General features: G+C 49.4%; 1 protein-coding gene across 2 annotated transcripts in view; it reads left to right on the forward strand.

Annotated features, from left to right (window-relative positions):
* The window catches only part of LOC138467453 (uncharacterized), a 468,769-nt gene extending 450,394 nt beyond the window's left edge, over positions 1-18,375 (forward strand). For both annotated transcript variants that reach the window (XM_069607455.1, XM_069607456.1), the window contains one exon: positions 17,333-18,375. In XM_069607455.1, the coding sequence (XP_069463556.1) occupies positions 17,333-17,465 (133 nt within the window). In that variant the 3' untranslated portion in view covers positions 17,466-18,375. The remainder of the gene's footprint in view (positions 1-17,332) is intronic.
* The last annotated feature ends 211 nt before the right edge of the window (positions 18,376-18,586 follow it).

The raw sequence follows: 18,586 nt of genomic DNA on the forward strand, positions 1-18,586 counted from the left end.
CCCTTTTCAGATGCTGTGACGATGAAGATTATCCTTCTAATGGCACGTAAGTAGAAAGACTGCACTAGCGCTGGAGAATGCTCCGTAATGTCTCTTTTGTCTTCGCAGGTGCTGAGGTGCAGCGCGAACAGATTGAAAGCGAGCATAACACAGGTAAGAAGTCTTGTAACTAAGCGTTACTAACCGATGTATCTTGCATTGCAGATGCCGGAATGCAGCGCGAGCTGAGTTGGAACGGGCGTAACACAGGTAAGCAGAACTTGTAGTTGAATATTACTGACCGATGTTCTCTCTCTTTGCAGATGTCGGATGCCGGAAGAGAAAGGCAGAAAAAGGCGCCTTGGATGCTGCCGTTGGATTAGGTAAGTAGATTCACTGCCTTTACTTTAACCTAACCTGTGCCTTTGTTTTGCAGGAGCTGCAGAAGACTGAAGAAGACTGAAGATTGGATTACAGCAGGTTATTTCGTGTTCACAGGATCTGGAGCTGGAGGTTTCCTGGAGCTGACACGGTGAGCGTCCTGCTGCAGATGCAGAATAACGCGAAGCACGTGAAACCAATCGGGTGTGGTTTAAATAGCCTTCTGTCGTGCTTAGGCGTCTCCTTCCACGGCCCCACCCAGGTAAGAAAAGAGTTCCAGATTTCTAAAAGAGTACCTGTGTTCTGCTTCCAGGGAGTGGCTCCTGCTCCACCCAGACAGAAAAAGTAGTTCCAGGCAGAGAAGGATCAGGAGACCAGTTAGCTGGTAAGTAAGCAGCATGGTCTGCTACAGGTAGGTCCACCAAGCACTCTTATCCAATATGAGCCCGGCGCTTCCGGTGCCGGGACCAGTCACCATCATGAGCCTGGCGCCACTGGCGCCAGGACAAGGTCCAGAGGGTCCCTATAGGGACTGGCTGGTTCCTGGGATCAGAGTCATGGGCCTGCTTCCAAGGTCGTGGGGCAAGTCCTGACCCCTTGGAAGCAGGGATCATGACACCATCTTCAACTCACTTCAGCCCGTCATCCGCCATCGCCGGAACCCTGCAAAACAAGAGACATCATTACTAAAGACTTTTAAAGACATTAGAATTACTCGAAACATACCGTTCGTGTAGTAAACGACGGACAGCAGTCCTCTGAAGTCAAGAGGCCTGCTCCCCTTATCCAGTGAAGAAACTGGTTACAGCAAACTCCGCGGCTGGTTTCTTCCCTGGCAGTGCAACGACCTTCATCTTTCCTCCAAGTCGAGATCTTCTCTTCCCCTGGACGACGACGCGACTTGCACCCACTGCCAGGAACAACTGCCACCGCTGGAGGATCCTTCCCACTTAAGGTACCGTGTCCCGCCTGGCTTCCCTTGCCACCGACTGTACGGGGTAGATTTAGCCCCCGGCTTTCGAACCTGGGTTGGCCTGGGACACCCTGGCTAAACTTTCCTGAGCCTCTCTAAACTCTTTTTGAACTCCCTGCAAGACTTTCTAAGCCTAGTGTAACTGTGTGATCTTGGGCGCATTTGTGCTCTGCTCTCTGTAAGAGTGGGCCCAGCCTTTGGACTTTGGCTCACCAGTGACTTTTTGCTCTTCTGCCTTGCTAACAGTGTTCCTGAATCTTAGAGTGGTGTACCTTTCCATATGCTGTCTTTTTCCCTCCCTTTCTCACACACTTATTAGAGGGCCATCTAGTTAAGCGCTCACCTCTGTATGAAAATAAGTGGTGTTTTACTGAGACTTATCTGATAAGGAAAAAGGGGTATATATATTACAATAGTAACTGTGTTTAGAATATTTTACAACAAGAGTGCTGGAGTGTTTCAAACAGTGTGTTTTTAAATAAATAATTATAAACTTTGATCCCAAAGCTCTGGTCAGTGTTTGCTTGTATTGGTGTGTCTGAGTGCCTATTGTGTATACTTTGCATACTGCCTAACTCTTCTTGAGAGAAGTCTGACTGCTCAGCCACAGCTACCAGGTAAATCTGGGTGGTACAGACTGCTACCAAGTGGGTTTACTGCTAACACCTGTAGTCCTAAATCTTTTGCAGTGTTCCCTAAGGGAACTGCACAGATTTCTGCCTAACACTCGGCGTCGGAGGAAAGGACCAGGACCATCCTGGGCAAGGTGCAGCGTCTGCTGGCCACGGACATGGCCAGGGTAAGATCTATCAAGTCCCTCCTCGGGATGATGACCTCCTGCATTTATCTGGTGCGCCTTTGCAGGCTTTGGATGCGCCCCTTACAAGAGTTCCTCGACGCCCGCTGGGTCCAGTCGACGGGCAGCTTCGAGGACAGGATCCCTCTCAAGGAGACGTTCCGTCAGGCGATTCGGTGGTGGGCTACCCGCTCTCATCTGTCGGCGGGCACGGACTTTCAGACCCCAGCTCACCAGGTGATGGTGACGACGGATGCCTCCCTGGAAGGTTGGGGAGCGCACTCCAGAGATCTTCACGCGAGAGGCCTTTGGCTCCCGGAGGAGAAGTCACTCCACATCAACATCTTGGAGCTCCGCGCAGTGTTCTGGGCCCTCAGGTCTTTTCTTCCGTCCCTCAAGGGCAAGGTGGTGAGGATCTTCACCGACAACACCACCACGATGTTCTACATCCGGAAGCGGGGCCGAACCAGATCCCTGCCCTATCCAAGGAAGCCCAGGATCTGTGGCATTGGGCCGTCGCCCAAGGGATGTTTCTGGTGCCTTTTCATCTGGCAGGAATAAAAAAACACCATTGCCGACTCACTCAGCAGAGAGCTGCGCTCGTGCCATGAGTTGGAACTACGCCAGGATCAAGTGGATCGACTCTTCCGACGATGGGGCGAACCCTAGATCCATCTCTTCGCGACAGCGACAAACTCCAAGTGCCGGAGGTTTGCCAGCAGGTTCCCCCAGCCGAGGAGCATGGGCGATGCTTTCTCTGGGACGGCCCATTTCTTTATGCGTTCCCTCCGTTGCTGCTCCGGCTCATCAACCAGCTCAAGAGGTCCCGGTGCAGGATGATCCTCGTTGCACCGGCGTGGCCGAGACAGATCTGGTTCCCGGACCTTCTGGACTTGTCAACGTCCACACCAGTCAAGCTGCCGACGGACGCAGATCTTCTCTCCAGAGAAGGAGGCGCCATTCTTCACCACAACCCTGAGTCACTGAACTTGCAAGCCTGGCTCCTGCAGCACTAGAGTTTGGAGGGTACGACATCCCGGCCAGCTGCAGAGAGGTTCTTGCAAAGGCCAGGGCGTCCTCGAACTCTCAGGTGCTACGGACATAAATGGAAGAGGTTCTCTGTCTGGTACCGTGCACAGAAGATTAACCCTCTGCGGATTACGGCCCCTCAAGTATTGCCGTACCTACTGTCATTGGCCAAGGCTGGACTAGCTCATGCTTCCATCAAGATACATCTGGCCGCCATCTCACGATACACCAAAACTACGGGACGGGCGTCCTTGTGGTCTCATCGACTGGTGAAGGAATTTATGAAAGGATTGTTCCGATCATTCCCGCCGGTGAAGGCCCCTGCCCCGGCGTGGGAGCTCAACGTGGTGCTGTCCAGGCTCATGGGGGCCCCGTTTGAGCCTATGCATTCAGCACCGTTGAAGTTTCTGTCGTGGAAGACAGCGTTTCTCGTGGCCATCACCTCCGCTCGACGAGTGGGAGAGATCCAGGCCCTATCTTGCAAGCCACCATATTTGACGTTTCACGACACGAGAGTGGTGCTGAGGACGCACCCCTCCTTCATGCCCAAGGTGCCGTCAGACTTCCATCTCAACGAACCCTTGGTGTTGCCAGTTTTCTTCCCGTCTCCTTCGTCGCCGGCTGAAAGGACTCTGCACTCGCTGGACGTAGCTAGAGCGCTGAAGTTCTACGTGGACCGCACAAAGAGTTTTCGGAAGACATCACAGCTGTTTGTAAACTTTGGACATGTGAATCAAGGGAAGGCTCTCTCGAAGGCTTCCATTTCCAGATGGCTCTCCGGCTGCATCATGCACTGTCACCGTTTGGCAAACCGACCGCTGCCCGGCCGTCCGAGAGCCCACTCGACCAGAGCGATCGCTGCGACCACGGCGTTCCTGTCTGGAGTGCCCCTGCTCGACATCTGCAGGGCTGCTACGTGGAGGTCAACACACACCTTCACGAGATTCTACTGCGTCGATCGGGACTCCAGGGAGGAGTCCAGGGTCGGTCAAGCAGTGCTGCGCAACCTGTTCGCTTAAGGTGAGCCTGGTGAGGAGGTAAGAGATGCTTAATGTTGAGTTTTTGTATTGCTTAATGTTGAGCCTATTGCCACCTCCCATGGTTGTGCATGTGTATACTGCTATGTATTCTTATATTCATGAGCATGTGAATCCATGCCAGACCCCATGCTGGAGAAGGAACAGGTTACTTACCTGTAACTGGTGTTCTCCAGCATGGGTCTGGCATGGATTCACATGACAACCCTCCCACCTACCCCTCTGCGGCTCTTCACTTGGCCATACTGCCACTTTACGTGCTACCAAATCTGAGGATGGCTGCCAGAGGCGGGACTTAGGGAGAGGGCAGTCATTGGCTGGGGGCAGTATGACCCAGAGACCAGTGATTGGTTACTACTGAGAAAGACAGATCAGAAACGAAACTGATATTGCTTTTTTCTGTACCGAGGATTCCCGGCCTGACGATGGGGAATATTCATGAGTATGTGAATGCATGCCAGACCCATGCTGGAGAACAACAGTTACAGGTAAGTAACTTGTTCCATTTTCACAGTCTAATGGGAATCAGCTATTTATGTCTGCTTTCAATGTGTACAAGATGAAAGCAAGACATAGTAACTCCAATAGCCTTATAGTTACTGAACATAAACTCTTAAAAACAATCTTGGGTCTTCCAAGATCACCTCCCACTAGAGCAATGTATCATATGGCTGGATCAATGCTGAAATATTTTTTTCAGGTTGAAAACAGTTCAGTATTGAATAAAGCTACGGTTTTATTAACGTCTGAGCACTTACAAAGATGCGATGTGTGATGTGTTGGTGCAAGAAGGCAGTTCTAATCTACCCTGTTTCAAGTATGTTAGAGTAGCTCTGGCTGAAATTGGGTTCTATGATGTCTGGTCTAATTCAGAGACTATAAGTAGACAACCCAATATCATGGTAAAGAAACCCTTTCATGAGTGGATAGGAGACAACTATGTGACCAGTAGCATGACAAGAGCACTAATTAGAAAAAAATACATGGCGAAAACAAATCTAGGCTATGAACACTATCTATATGAAATTGGTCCCCTATATGTTCACGCTCCTTTTATCAAATTTCGGCTTGCTACATTACCAGTTGACACTATCTTAAAAACATGGAATTGTCACTTGTCTGATATGTGCGTGGTGTGCAAGATAATGGGAAAATGCATGCAGCGATTTGCTTTAATGTCCATTTTATAATGAGGCACGCCATAAAACTCTAAAAATATATTTAAGTTTTTATCGAATCCACAATCTAAAGGAGGCTGAAGACTTTTGCAAAAACTCATCGAGATCTGATGTCATATATGCTGTAACAAATTTCTTGAAAATAGCATGGAGACAGAGGATCATAGGTAGAAGTGTTTAAGAACAATGGTGAAGCATTAGGACAATGATATGATATGAAATGATATGATATGGCATTTATAACGTGCCTATACACAAGTGTTTCAAGGCACGACGAGGCAAGGGAGGGGGAACAAAGGGAGGACAGACAACAATCCTACTAGGCCAGGTGTCATTCAGATTGCGCAAGTGCGTGGGAAGGGGGCAGGGACAGTGCAGTACATGGGAATAGATAATAACAATAAGTAAAGTAACGGCCAGCATGTGGCAAGTGCATGGGTAAGTGCAGACATCAGTTGTCAAGGGCTGGTAGGGGGACTGTAGGGATACAGAAACAGTCCCCAAGTGCGGGGGTTGCCAGGCAGGCAGTGCAGGTGTGTGATGCTGGCGGGGAGGGATCTGAGTCTGAGATCAGAGGGTGTCCAGGTAACCAGTGCAGTTCTGGTTACAGCCAAGAGGTCAGCAGGGGTAAGGAGGAGAAAAAGCAGAGGCAAAAAGAAAGGTTTTGAGTACTCCTCAAGTTTAAGGGAGGCAGGGAGGCTGTTCCGGAGGGAGGCCCCAGCCGAAGAAAGAGATCTACCACCAACTCGTTGCTTGGAGAAGCGACTGACCCTGAGGGAGTTGGAGGCGGAAGAGCAAAGAGCTCGAGAAGGAAGATATTTAGGAAGAGAGAGCTGAAGGTATTGGGGCCCCATGCCCCAGAAGGTCTTGTGGACAATGCATAGGGTTTTTAATCTTCCCAGCCACTGGGAGCCAGTGCAGAGATTTCAGTCCTGGGGAGATACGATCCCTGGGCTTGAGGCCAAGGACAAGTCTTGCAGTCCTGTGCTGGATGAGTTGCAAAGGGCAGAGAGTAGAGGCAGGCAGATTTAGAAAGAGGCTGTTGCAGTAATCCAGCCTTGAGAGAACCAGAGCTCTGGAGACAATGAGCTTCTGGGGGAAGGAGAGGAAAGGAAGAAAACCTCTGAGGAGGTGCAGTTGGTAGTGTGACTTGGAGAGAAGGAGAGTGTGGAGTCGAAGATGACCCGAGGTTTTTAGCCTTGCAGGTGGGAGCAGGAAGAGGGCCAAGAGAGGCCAGCCAGAGAGCTACAGGAAAGGAGGGAGCGGGTGTGTCGATGAGGAGAATCTCAGTCTTACTGGCATTAAGTCAGAGGTCATTGGTGGCACACCACTCCTGGATAGCAGACAGACAGTCAGAGATGAGGGAAGCAGAAGAGGGGGCCAAGGGTAGCCTGAAAATGAGCTTGGTGTCATCTGCATAGCACTGAAAGCTGGGGCAGAGAGCGGCAATGCGGTGGGCAAGGAGTGCCAGGTATTGAACAGCCAGGAAGAGAGGTAAGACCCCTGGGGGACACCACAGATAGAGAAAAATATAGCGAAGAGGAAGGACCCAAGTCAGAGAGGAAAGAAGTCAGCCACACCAGAGCCTGACCAGTGATACCCAGGTTATCACGGAGACGGTTGAGCAGGGTGGCATGGTTGACAGTGTCAAAGGCAGAAGAGAGATCAAGCAGGATGAGGACACAAGGGGTGTTAGAGTCAAGGTTGGAGAGCAGCTCTTCAGGGATGTTCACGAGAGCAGTTTCCATGCTTCTGGCAGCTCTGAAGCCAGACTGATGGTCATGACGATAACCAACAGATTCAGTGTGGAGATTAAGCTGGGAGGTGGCCAGTTTCTCCAGCAGGTTGCCCAGTAAGTGAGTGATGGAGATTGGCGATATTTAGCCGTGCAGGAGGGGTCGGCAGCGGGGTTCTTAAGAAGAGGGTGCACAAGGGGGGATGGGAAGACTCCAGTGGCGAAGGAGTGATTGCAGAAATCAGCCAGGGCAGAAGCCAGGGAGTCAATATGGTCCTTGATGGTTTTGGAGGAACCTGTTTCGACAAGACTTTCATAGATCAGACTTGTCTAGAAACCTGATCTGCGGAAAACAGGGGAAAGGCAGAGAAGGAGGGAGGAGAGGTGGCTGCAGAAAGGCCAGAGGAAGAGCCGGGAGTAGAGGGAGGGAGGGGATAGGAGGAGAGTGAGGACAGGATCTCCTGAGTTTTAGAGATGAAGTGAGAAGCCAGTGTCATGCAGAGGGCCTGGGAAGGGACAGGAGAGGTAGAGACTGCAGCAGGATTGGCCAGTTCCTTGCAGATTTTAAACAGTTCAGCCGAGTTGTTAGATGCTGCAGAGACGCGTGCTTGGATATGAGCTCTCTTCTTGGGTAGGACAGAGAGCCGGTATTGCCTTTGGAGCAGGCGGCATGCCAGTTTGTCAGAGGATGTACATGAAGCACGGCATTTCCTCTCGGCCACCCTGCACTTGCGTTTTAGGGTGAGGAGGTCTGAGTCGTACCAGGAGTTGCACTTGGCTTTGGGCTTAATGCGGATTCTAATGACAGGGGCAAGGATATCAAGAGTATCAGATACAGCATGTCTAACAATGATATCTGTTCTTAGGAAGATTACTTTGTGTAATTTTAGAATAATTCTCAATAATGTTATGGTATATATTGTATTTGGGATAGACTTATGTGCCATATTATTTATATGCAGGATCTTATGCTCTGTCTGAATATTTTAATCAATGTAGTGGAATGTTTATATAAGGTACAGTATTTTCAGATGTTTTATTGTGGTGATTTGCAATAAGGTACTCTTACGTCCTGTCCCCTTTCCTCCATACTGCATGGGCGTCCCTCGCTAGGGACGGGAGATAAAACCTTTTTCACCAGAAAAAAAGTCTTCCCCTTTAAATTTAGAGACATGTGCGGGCGCGGCCCTGGGAGCATGCACTCCCTTGACTCCGCCCACCGGTGCCACTCCCCAGTCCCTTTTTAACAGCCTCTCCAGCTAGACTCTTCTGTGTACCTGATTCAGATATTTCTATATCTGAATGTCCCTTTATGGTTTTTTACGTACAACTTGTCCGCGCCTTCATGCCTGCGGGTCTATAGTGCGCATTATAAATGCAATTTAATGTAATGTAAGTTCAGGTGGTTCCGTACCAGCCTCTGCTGCAGCCTCTGACTCCGGTCTCCACATCTCGGCGCCCAGCACTCCTCCGCCCGCTCTGGACCAGCCAGGCGCCATGATGGACACAGACAAGGAAGAAGACCCTGACACACCATCGTCTGCCAAGGCTTTCCATGAACATCTCGCAGGTCTGGCAGAGTACTTGGGCCTTCCTCAACCCGAAGTCGAACAACCGGAGGTGGGGGTGCTAACAGAGGTCCTCACTCTATGCCCCGCGTCTAGAATGGGGATCCCGATGCAGAAGGACGTTGTTGCCTTGGCCAAGAAGGGTGGCTCAAACCTCACTCGCCCCAGCCTGTCAATCGACGCCTGGAAGCCAAGTATAGCCAAACCGAGGGGTATCCACTCTTACTGTCGGCCCACCCTCAACCGCACTCATTGGTGATTGCTGTGGCGTCACTCTACTCAAAGCCTCAGTTGTCCTCGGCCACCTCGTCCTCGGCGCTGCTAGGCAAGGAGGAGAAGATCTTGGAGGCATACGGAAGAAGCTTTATTCCAATGCTTCGCTGCATCTTCGTCAATCCAACGCGGATGCCATGCTGGCAGCCGTTACCAGAGACTTTGGCAGGAAATAGCCAGAACTTCCAGTACAGAGCCAGTCACGTTTTAAGGGGGGGCTGGCAAAGGCTAAAATGGTGGTGCAAGACATCATGGAGTCCACCGTGGCCCACATTGACACCCACATTGACACCTCTGGCCGGGCGATAGGCATCGCCACGGACATGAGAAGGACTGCCTGGCTTTGGGCTACTAAATTTAACCCAGATGTCCAGGAACGCATATTGGACCTTCCATTCGAGGGGGGGAAACCTCTTTCACTCCACCACCGATGAGGAGGTAGATAAAAAGAAAAACAGTTTGCAAACTGTGAAGTCTTTATCTATCCTTATGAAGGCCACGGCCAAGGGATACAGTCACATCAACGCTCCGACAAGGGGCGGGCATTCAGAGGGTTGCGCGGCTTCCAAGAACGGAGGTCCAGGCAGCCTGACCGTTCTCTGAGTCAGCACCGGTACAAACAACAAAAGGGGTGAACAAGGGCTTTTTTCAGTCCCCCTCCTCAGCAGCAGCCTCAGAGGGAAAGAATGCATGACGCGTCCCTTCGGGTCCATGCGTCACCAGTGGGTGGCAGGCTTGCCCTTCACGCACAGTTTTGGCATCAGAATTTCGCAAACCCCTGGATCCTCTCTGTAGTATCCACAGGGTACCACTTACCGATTCCTTCTTACCCTCCCTCCTCCCCTCCACTCCCACAGATTGGGACAGCAACTCTGTTGGTGGAACTTCGGTCGCTCGTCGAGAGCCAGGTCGTGGAAGAAGTCCCAGCCTCCCAGTGCGAATTGAGCTTCTATTCCAGGATTTTCGCCATACAAAAGAAGAACCAGGCTGGCCTGAGAGTTGTGTTGGACCTTTCCACCCTCAACGTCTCCCTCCCTCTTCAAAAATTCAAGATGGTTACGCCAGCAATGATTGCAGAGACATTGTGCATGGGAGACTGGATATGCTCCCTAGATCTGAAAGACGCTTATCTACATGCCCCTATTTGGCAGCCGCACTGCTCCTTCCTACGATTCAGGATCGTGGGCTGCCATTTCCACTACATGGTGCTACCCTTTGGCCTCAGTTCAGCCCCCAGGGTATTCACTAGGCTCATGAATGCTGTGGCAGCCCTCCTCAGGGCGCAGGGCCACCATGTCTACCCATACCTGGACGACTGGCTCGTCAGGGTGAGATCTCCGGAGGTGGTTCATCACACTTCCTCCAACCTCATGATCATATGGGCATGTGGGTCTGGGCCCTGGAGAACAACATCTACCTGAGGGCCGTCCACCTTCCGGGGGAGTCCACCCTGGAAGCGGACAGACTCAGCAGACTGGGAGCGGACAATTATGAGTGGCAATTGAATGATCAGGTGCTGCTGGAGATCTTCAGCAGATGGGGGTATCCTCAGGTGGATCTTTTTGCCTGCTGGGACAACAAGATGGCCAGCAGTTTGCGTCCTGGCAGGGCCCCGGCTCCCTGGGTGATGCCTTCCAGATCCAGTGCAGCGGCATGACAGCATATGCCTGCCCCCCTAGCCTGCTGATCCACAGGGTGATCTGCAAGATAAAGAAATCGAGTCATCTCCGCATCATTCTGATAGCTCTGTGGTGGCCTGTGAGACTGTGGTTCTCTGAGCTTCTCAGCCTCTCGGACAGGCCTCCCATTCACCTGCCGCTGGGCACAGTCATCTCTTGGCTCAACGGGGGGGCAGGGTCATCCACCACGCTCCACAGAAGTTAGCCATTGCAGCGTGGTTCCTGAGCGGGTCACGCTGAAACACCTGGGACTATCACAGGCGAACCTAGAAATCCTTCAGGGTGCTAGGAGCAAGGCTAATAGTAGCCAGTACAAGAGTAAATGATCTAGGTTCTGTCACTGAGCCAACTCTAAGGAGATCGACCCCCTTACATGCACGTTGGATGTCGTACTCTCCTTCGCTGCACACCTTGCTCACTCAGGCGTGCAGGTGGATACATGCCGCACCTACTTGGCGGCCATATGGGCCTACAGAAATTCAGAGGAGGAGGTCTTCTCTTCCAACCCGGTGGTCAAGCGACATTTGGCGGGCCTCGCCAGGCTCTTCCCTCCTGTCAAGAAACCACACCCTGTGTGGGACCTCAATGTAGTGTTGGACGCCTTGGCGCACAAAGCATTCGAGCCAATGGCATCCCCGGACATCAGGCTGGTCCCCATTAAAACAGCTCTGTTGGTTGGCCTCACCTCTGCTCACAGAGTCAGTGAGATCCAAGCACTGGTGGCTTCAGAACCCAAGCCGGTAAGATAGCTCAGCAGGTTGAGTGCTCACTGCTGCGATCTGAGCGTGATCTACAGGTTGCAGGTTCGAATCCTGGCAAGGCCAACTCAGCCTTTCATCCTTCCGAGGTCGATAAATGAGTACCAATTTCGGTTGCGTGATATTGTATGTAAATATGTGCTCTGTAAAGTATAAATAACACATCATTATCATTAACATCATTATACTTCGTTTCACAAGGATAAGGTGGGCCTGAGAACACACCCTGCGTTCCTACCTAAGGTAGCCTCCGCTTTCCATTTGAACAAGGAGATAGTATTACCTACGTGTTTTGCCGACGCTAAGGGCGATGGTCAGAGGGTCTTGCACTGTCTGGATGTCACACGCTCTGAAATTCTATCTGGATAGAACTAAGGGCTTGCGCAAGTAAGATGCTCTGTTTGTCACCTTCGGGGGGTCAAGGCCCTGTTATCAGGCATCCAAGGCCTCTATAGCAAGGTGGATGGTTGCGGCCATCAAGGAGGCCTATGAGAGGCAGCGCAAGCCACTTCCAGCTAACATGCATGCCCACACGATCAGAGCCAATGCCACGGCCATCGCATTCCAGCGGCAGGTGCCGTGGCAGGTCATCAGCAGGGCGGCCACCAGGTCCACCCCTTTGTCTTTCTGTAAGCACTACTGTTTGGATGCCAGCTCTAAATCAGATGCGGCTTTCGGACATGCAGTTCCAGGGAACCTGTTTTCTTAAGGAGGGTCTCCTCTCCACACTGGGGCTACATTCAGTTGTAATCGTGCATGCAGTATAGAGGAAAGGGGACGGGATGTAAGAGTAATTAATAGTTACTCACCGTAGTGACTACCGTACTCTTAGTCCTTAGTCTCCTTTCTTCCATACGTCCCACCATCCTCCCCCCTAATAATGTCCACCACCACTGAAAATGAGCCCCCCAGTGTAAAACCTGTGATGTGCAAATCTTCTACCGCCATTTTGAATTCTATTGTGCCAAATGCTATGCCACATGTGTCCACCACCACTGAAAAGGAGCCCCCCAGTGTAAAACCTGTGATGTGCAATACTTCTACCGCCATTTTGAATTCTATTGTGCCAAATGCTATGCCACATGTGTCCACCACCACTGAAAATGAGCCCCCCAGTGTAAAACCTGTGATGTGCAATTCTTCTACCGCCATTTTGAATTCTATTGTGCCAAATGCTATGCCACATGTGTCCACCACCACTGAAAATGAGCCCCCACCAGTGTAAAATCTGTGATGTGCATCTCCCCCAACACTCACAGCACAACTACCCCTTCCACATCAACTTCTCTCATCATGAACCCCCCCCCCCAGCCTCCACTGAACCCCACCTGAAATGCGCCATGATTCGCCCACGCTCTAGACATCCACGACCTTCTAACTTCCCAAGACCTAGATCTACTCATGATCCCAGAAACCTGGTTACATGAGGCCTCCGGCCTGGCGCTCTCCCTCGCCCTACCTCCTGGCTACTCCATCATTAGACAAGACCACCTCTCCAAAGGTGGAGGTGTAGCAATTATTGCCAGAGACTGCCTCTCTATCAGAAAGGTAGAGAAATCCCTGAACAACAACAGCGACTACCTCCAAGTCAAATTAACCCTCTCCCCCCACTGCACCATTACTGTGCACACAGTCTACCGCCCACCAGGCCCAACAGGAGACTTTCAAGCTTCTCTCATCCACCTCCTCTCTGACAACCTCAAAAAACAGTCTAAATCCATTCTCATTGGGGATGTCAACCTAGGGCTCTGTGATAGTAAGGACGTAGCAGCAAAATCTCTTCACTCTGCCCTCAAGGCTCTAGGTTACAAGAACACCATACTTAGCCCAACTCACACCCAGGGCAGAACGCTTGACTGGTTAGCACAGCACAACTGTCCACTCATCATCACAGGAAAGACTCCCACCCCATGGTCTGACCACCACATCATCACCTTTAGCATCCTTACCATTAGCTCCCCAGCTACCCCCTCACCTCAACCTCTCCCTCCCTGCCTCGCCAGAAGCTCCCGTCAGCTCACTAAGGAAATGCTACTGCCCTTCTATCAAGGTCCAGCCTTCAGACCACCTTTCTCCTCAGACCCTGAAACACTCGCATCAACATATGATGCTGCCATCAAAGCAGCTATCAACTCCATTTCCCCGGTCAAACCTCGCAAATCCAAACCCACTACCCATTCCAACTCCTCGTTCACACCTGACCTCCTCTCACTTCGCAACGAGAAAAAAGCCGCACTCACACAGTGGTAAACGTCCCACTCTGAAAAAGATAAGATGATCTTTAAAACCCTATCCACCAAATACAAAAAGGCAATCACCCAAACTAAGGCCAAATCTTTTGAATCCAGAATTTCGGAAGCCCAATCTAGCACAAAAGAAATTTTTGCCATTTTCAGAAAGCTTGAGACACCCACTCCTGCCCCCCAGAATCTCACCAAAGACAAAAACTGGTGTGACGAAATACAAACGGCCATGCAAACCAAATTAAGCCTCCTCAGAAACAAAATACTAGCCACTAAACAAGCCCTACCCAAAAAGCATATCCCTGTCCCACCACTTGCCCCTGATCCCCCCCTACCCTTCTCCTTCAAACCCATTCAGGAAAAAGACATCATCAACATAATGAGGAACATCAAACCCTCTAACTGCAAAGGTGATGCCTGCCCAGCCTCCATTATCAAAGACTGGACGGAATCACTAGCTCCCTTCCTAACAGCCTTTGTAAATGCCTCCTTTACCACAGGGAAAGTCCCTACCTCCCTCAAGGAAGCTTGGGTCCGCCCTCTTCTGAAAAAGCCAACGCTTGATCCCACCTGCCCCAACAACTACAGACCCATCACCACTGTCCCATTTCTCCTCAAAATATTGGACAAAGCAGCCTACCTGCAGGTTCAACACTTCATTGAAGAGAACAAACCCCTTGGACGCTGCCAATCTGGCTTCCGCCCCAGTCACGGGACCGAAACCGCCCTACTTTACCTGAAAAACCAGATGGACGATGCTAGAGACATGGGTAAACCAGCACTTCACCTACTCCTCGACCTATCAGCGGCCTTCGATCTCGTGGATCATGGCATCCTATGCCACCACCTCTCCTCCACTGCCAAATTCTCCCCAGAGGCCAAAGCTTGGATCACCTCTTTCTTACAAGACAGAACCATGCAAGTATTTTCTGACTTAGCCTCCGCATCACCAACCATTATACTTTGTGGGGTGCCCCAAGGCTCCTGCCTTTCCCCCACCCTATACAACATCTTCACACGACCCCTCTTCCTCGACGCCATGGGCATCTCCTACACCAACTACGCCGACGACACTCAGATCCTCCTCACTCTCACAGGTAACTATAACACTGACTCCCTGACCCTCAACAACCTCTACAACACCATCCAAGCCTGGATGGCAGACAACGGACTATGCCTCAACTCTGACAAGACGGAACTCCTCCTGGTAGGTTCCCCCGACACGCTAAAAAATCTAGATGCCCAATTCAGCCACTTCACCAGTGATTCCATTACAATTCCGGTCTCCGACTCTGTCAAAATTCTGGGAGTCTACCTGGATTCCAGCCTATCCATGGACAGACAAGTCAACGCAATAGCATCCGCAGCTGCCTATCATGCCAAACTTATCAACGCAGTCAGACCCTTTCTCTCTAAAGAGAACTGCACCAACATAGCCAGAGCCATCACCGGCTCCAGGCTAGACTACTGTAACGTACTCTTTCTAGGAACCTCCAATTAAAACTTAGAGAGATTACAAGTAATACAGAATAATGCTCTCCGGGCAGCCCAAGGCATTGCCAAAAGAGAACACATCTCTGAGGCCAGAAAACTAGCCCACTGGCTCCCAATAAAGGAAAGGATCGTATTCAAAGCCCTAACACTGACCCACAAGTGCATTCACCTCACTGCTCCTGCATACCTCTCACAAAGGATCCACCCCATCTCCACTACCAGGCTAACTAGATCACCGTACACTAACATGCTCTTTGTGCCCCTAGTAAAAAGAGTAAAAGCGGGCGGATCGAGCTTCCCTTATCTCGCACCCACTCACTGGAATGCCTTACCACCCACCATCCGAGGTGAGGCCTCCCTCACCACCTTCCGCAAAATGCTGAAAACTACCCTTTTCACATAAGGCCAGACACATCAGCACGAATACTTTCATGTTTGTTGTATTATATAACCAAATGCAACATCTGTAACAACAGTCTCATGTCATGTTGTATTCATAATGTGTCAACAATCGCTACCATGCCTGTACCATGTAACTAAGTTATTGCAAGTAACAGCGCCTCAATGCCCATGGGCTGCTTGCGCGCTATATAAATATAAATAAATGAATAAATAATACTGGCGTCATTAGGTAATGTTAAATATTGTCGATGCGTCAGTGGGTACTGAGGAGTGGCACCGGTGGGCGGAGTTAGGGGAGCGCATGCATCCAGGGCCGCGCCCCCCGCGCGCCTCAAAATTTAAAGGGGAAGAAGATTTTTTCAGGTGAAAACGATTCTGTCTCCTGCCCCTAGCAAGGGACGCCCATGCAGTATGGAGGAAAGGGGACTGGACTAAGAGTACGTTAGTCACTATGGTGAGTAAATATTCATTTTTATGACGTTTGTTGAAATAAATATATGATGATGATGAAAAAAGTCAGAGTAAGAGAAGAACTAGAATGGGCCAGCTGCACATCGGTCTTGCTGATTGTGATAATTTAAAAGAAATATATAGGGAACGTATTTTCACAGAAACTCTCTGACAGAATAATCTCTGTGGATTGGCAGTTAATGGAGAAGATCGCCTTGATGATGCAGAAGGGATCTTGTTGTTTTTAGGGGGCCTGAGATGACACCTAGATTAAAATGCTCTCAACAGCATGGAAAGTCCCTTTTAATATCTTGCGTGGTCCCTAATCGTGTATGCATCCTCTGGAGAGTAGCAGCAATGTCAAGGCTGTTAGCCTTGCCAGGGTCTGAGCTCTGGTTTCAAGTCCTTTCTCTGCTAATGATATTTAAAGAGAGTATGCTCCAGTCTGAAAGAGCAGCCACATCAAGGGCTGGCAAGAGCCCCTGACTGAGATCATCAATGGCAATAAGCAGATCTGCCCCAGAAGCGGATTGAGCAGCATTGAGAGCAGTTGTAACTGTTCTGGTTGTGAAAATGCTGAATTGCACAGAAAGTACCTGGGGCTCCAGACTCTGCTGCAGTCAGGACATAGAGGATGAGGAATTCTGAAGGCAGCCACATGGTCCATCCGCAACTCCAAGATCAGGGGATCAGTCGTAGCAGACTATGGGTAAAATGTCAAGTCAATTGTATGCCACCTAGAAACACTTGTGTTATAAATGCACGTTATAAAAGACATATCATATCATTATCATTATCGATTATCTATTGGATAGGACCAATCGCAAGGTGCTGTAGGCCGAGTATGCCCAGTCCATTGAAAAAAGAATTCATTGTATGGAAGCATAGCTCCTCAGATAAGCGTTTGGCACAGATATGTGGCTGGTTTGCATTTTACAGTTCGAAATCTGGCAGGGAAATCTCAGCCATTCATCATTGCAATAACATATATTGATTGCTATTAAATTGGGTAGTAGCACCTAGTATCATAGAAAGGACACTGGCAGTTGACCGCTCTGCTTGCTTCATACACAGCAGGGTGCCACTCAGCTCTCAGTAGGTCTCTGAGTTCGGTCTGCAGGGCGTTCTGGAATAATTCCATCAGAGGCTTTTTTTTAAGTATCATTTTGTATTTCTTTATCTGTCTTCTTCGTCATGGTTGGAATGATAGCTCTAGTATTCAGTTTGGTCACTTGAATCTGTCTGGTCGCATAATGAAGTGATACCGTTAGCCAATTAAAATGTGATTGTAGCTGAATAAAATATACATAACCAACGTGGAAAATTAAGCAATACTAATGCCATTTGCTTTTTTCAGGACTTTCAAAATTGGCTGCAATGCCAAGATCCTGGCCAGTGTCGACAGGATGAAAAATGTTTTTGTCATAAAGCAAGCAATACTTGAGCATAAGCATCGCTGCTCCGAGAACATTCATGGAAAAAAGTCGTAGCACTAGATACCTCTTCACCCCGAATGGGGAAAAAAAGGATGCAACTGTTGGAAGAAGTAAATGTCTCCTTTCTGAAGCCTTAAAGAATATACAAAAGGCAGTACAAGGAAGCAACTGATGGTCAAGGAAGTCCTCTATATCCAGCTTCAACAAAAGGGCAATGATGATTGTTTAGCACAATCAAAGGGTTTGTGAAGGCAGAGGACTGTGCCTTCAGGTGCAAATGAAAACCCAAAGACAAAGGGTAGCTAATTGCAGCTTGCCCAGCTAAAAACGCAATTAAAACATTTCAGGAGGTTCTACATATAGTGGGAAATACTATGTGATTAGCAAAGAAATAACCCTCTGCTTTGCAATTGGGGAAGATACGCAAGGTTGAGGAGGTGCTGTAAGCTACTGCATGTTGAGACACAATAGAGCGAAAGGCCTACATGTCTTTCTAGCTGCTTGCTAAAGTGTCCCTTGATCTCACGTAAATTGCAAGGTTTACATGGGAAGGACAAGATGTTTATAGCGGATCCAATTCGTTCCAAAGTATTCCCTATGCAGGTCAAACTGAAATAATCATCTGGTTGTTCTATTTGCAGATTTCAGCATATTAACCTACGGGCTGTGATATCTTCTGGGTTATAAATTGGAAAAGAGCATAGAGTGGCCACATTTGACAAGGGCAAGAACGTAGGATTGGGTGGAGAGGTTGCTAGGTCCACATCATGCGCCTGTGCTTCGAAAGTACTAAAGAATATTTCACTGAGTTCCTGGTTTGATTTGAGTTAAAGTTTCATTGGTGTCTCGTTTTTAGTTTGTACAAGGTGCCAACATTTCTCCTTTTAGGAGGCACGTGCTATTGTTTCGCCGTTGCCCGGGCTTTCTCAAGGCACATAAACAGTTTTACTAAATCTGTATACAAGACAGTTCTCTTATAATGGGTTTTGAATTACAAGTTGGTTGAGTTTGTATGAAGGCAGAGCGGACCACATGCAGTTCAATTCCACAAATTAGCAAACAACAATGAAAAACATAATTCCTTACGTTTTTTGTTACTAATTGTATGTTCTATGTTCTCTAGTACTTCTAGTAACATGACATGTTTCTTATCAGTGCAATTTTATTAGTACACA

Source organism: Ambystoma mexicanum, chromosome 4q (genome assembly GCF_040938575.1).
Source record: "Ambystoma mexicanum isolate Mex_15411 chromosome 4q, UKY_AmexF1_1, whole genome shotgun sequence".
NCBI lineage: Eukaryota > Metazoa > Chordata > Amphibia > Caudata > Ambystomatidae > Ambystoma > Ambystoma mexicanum.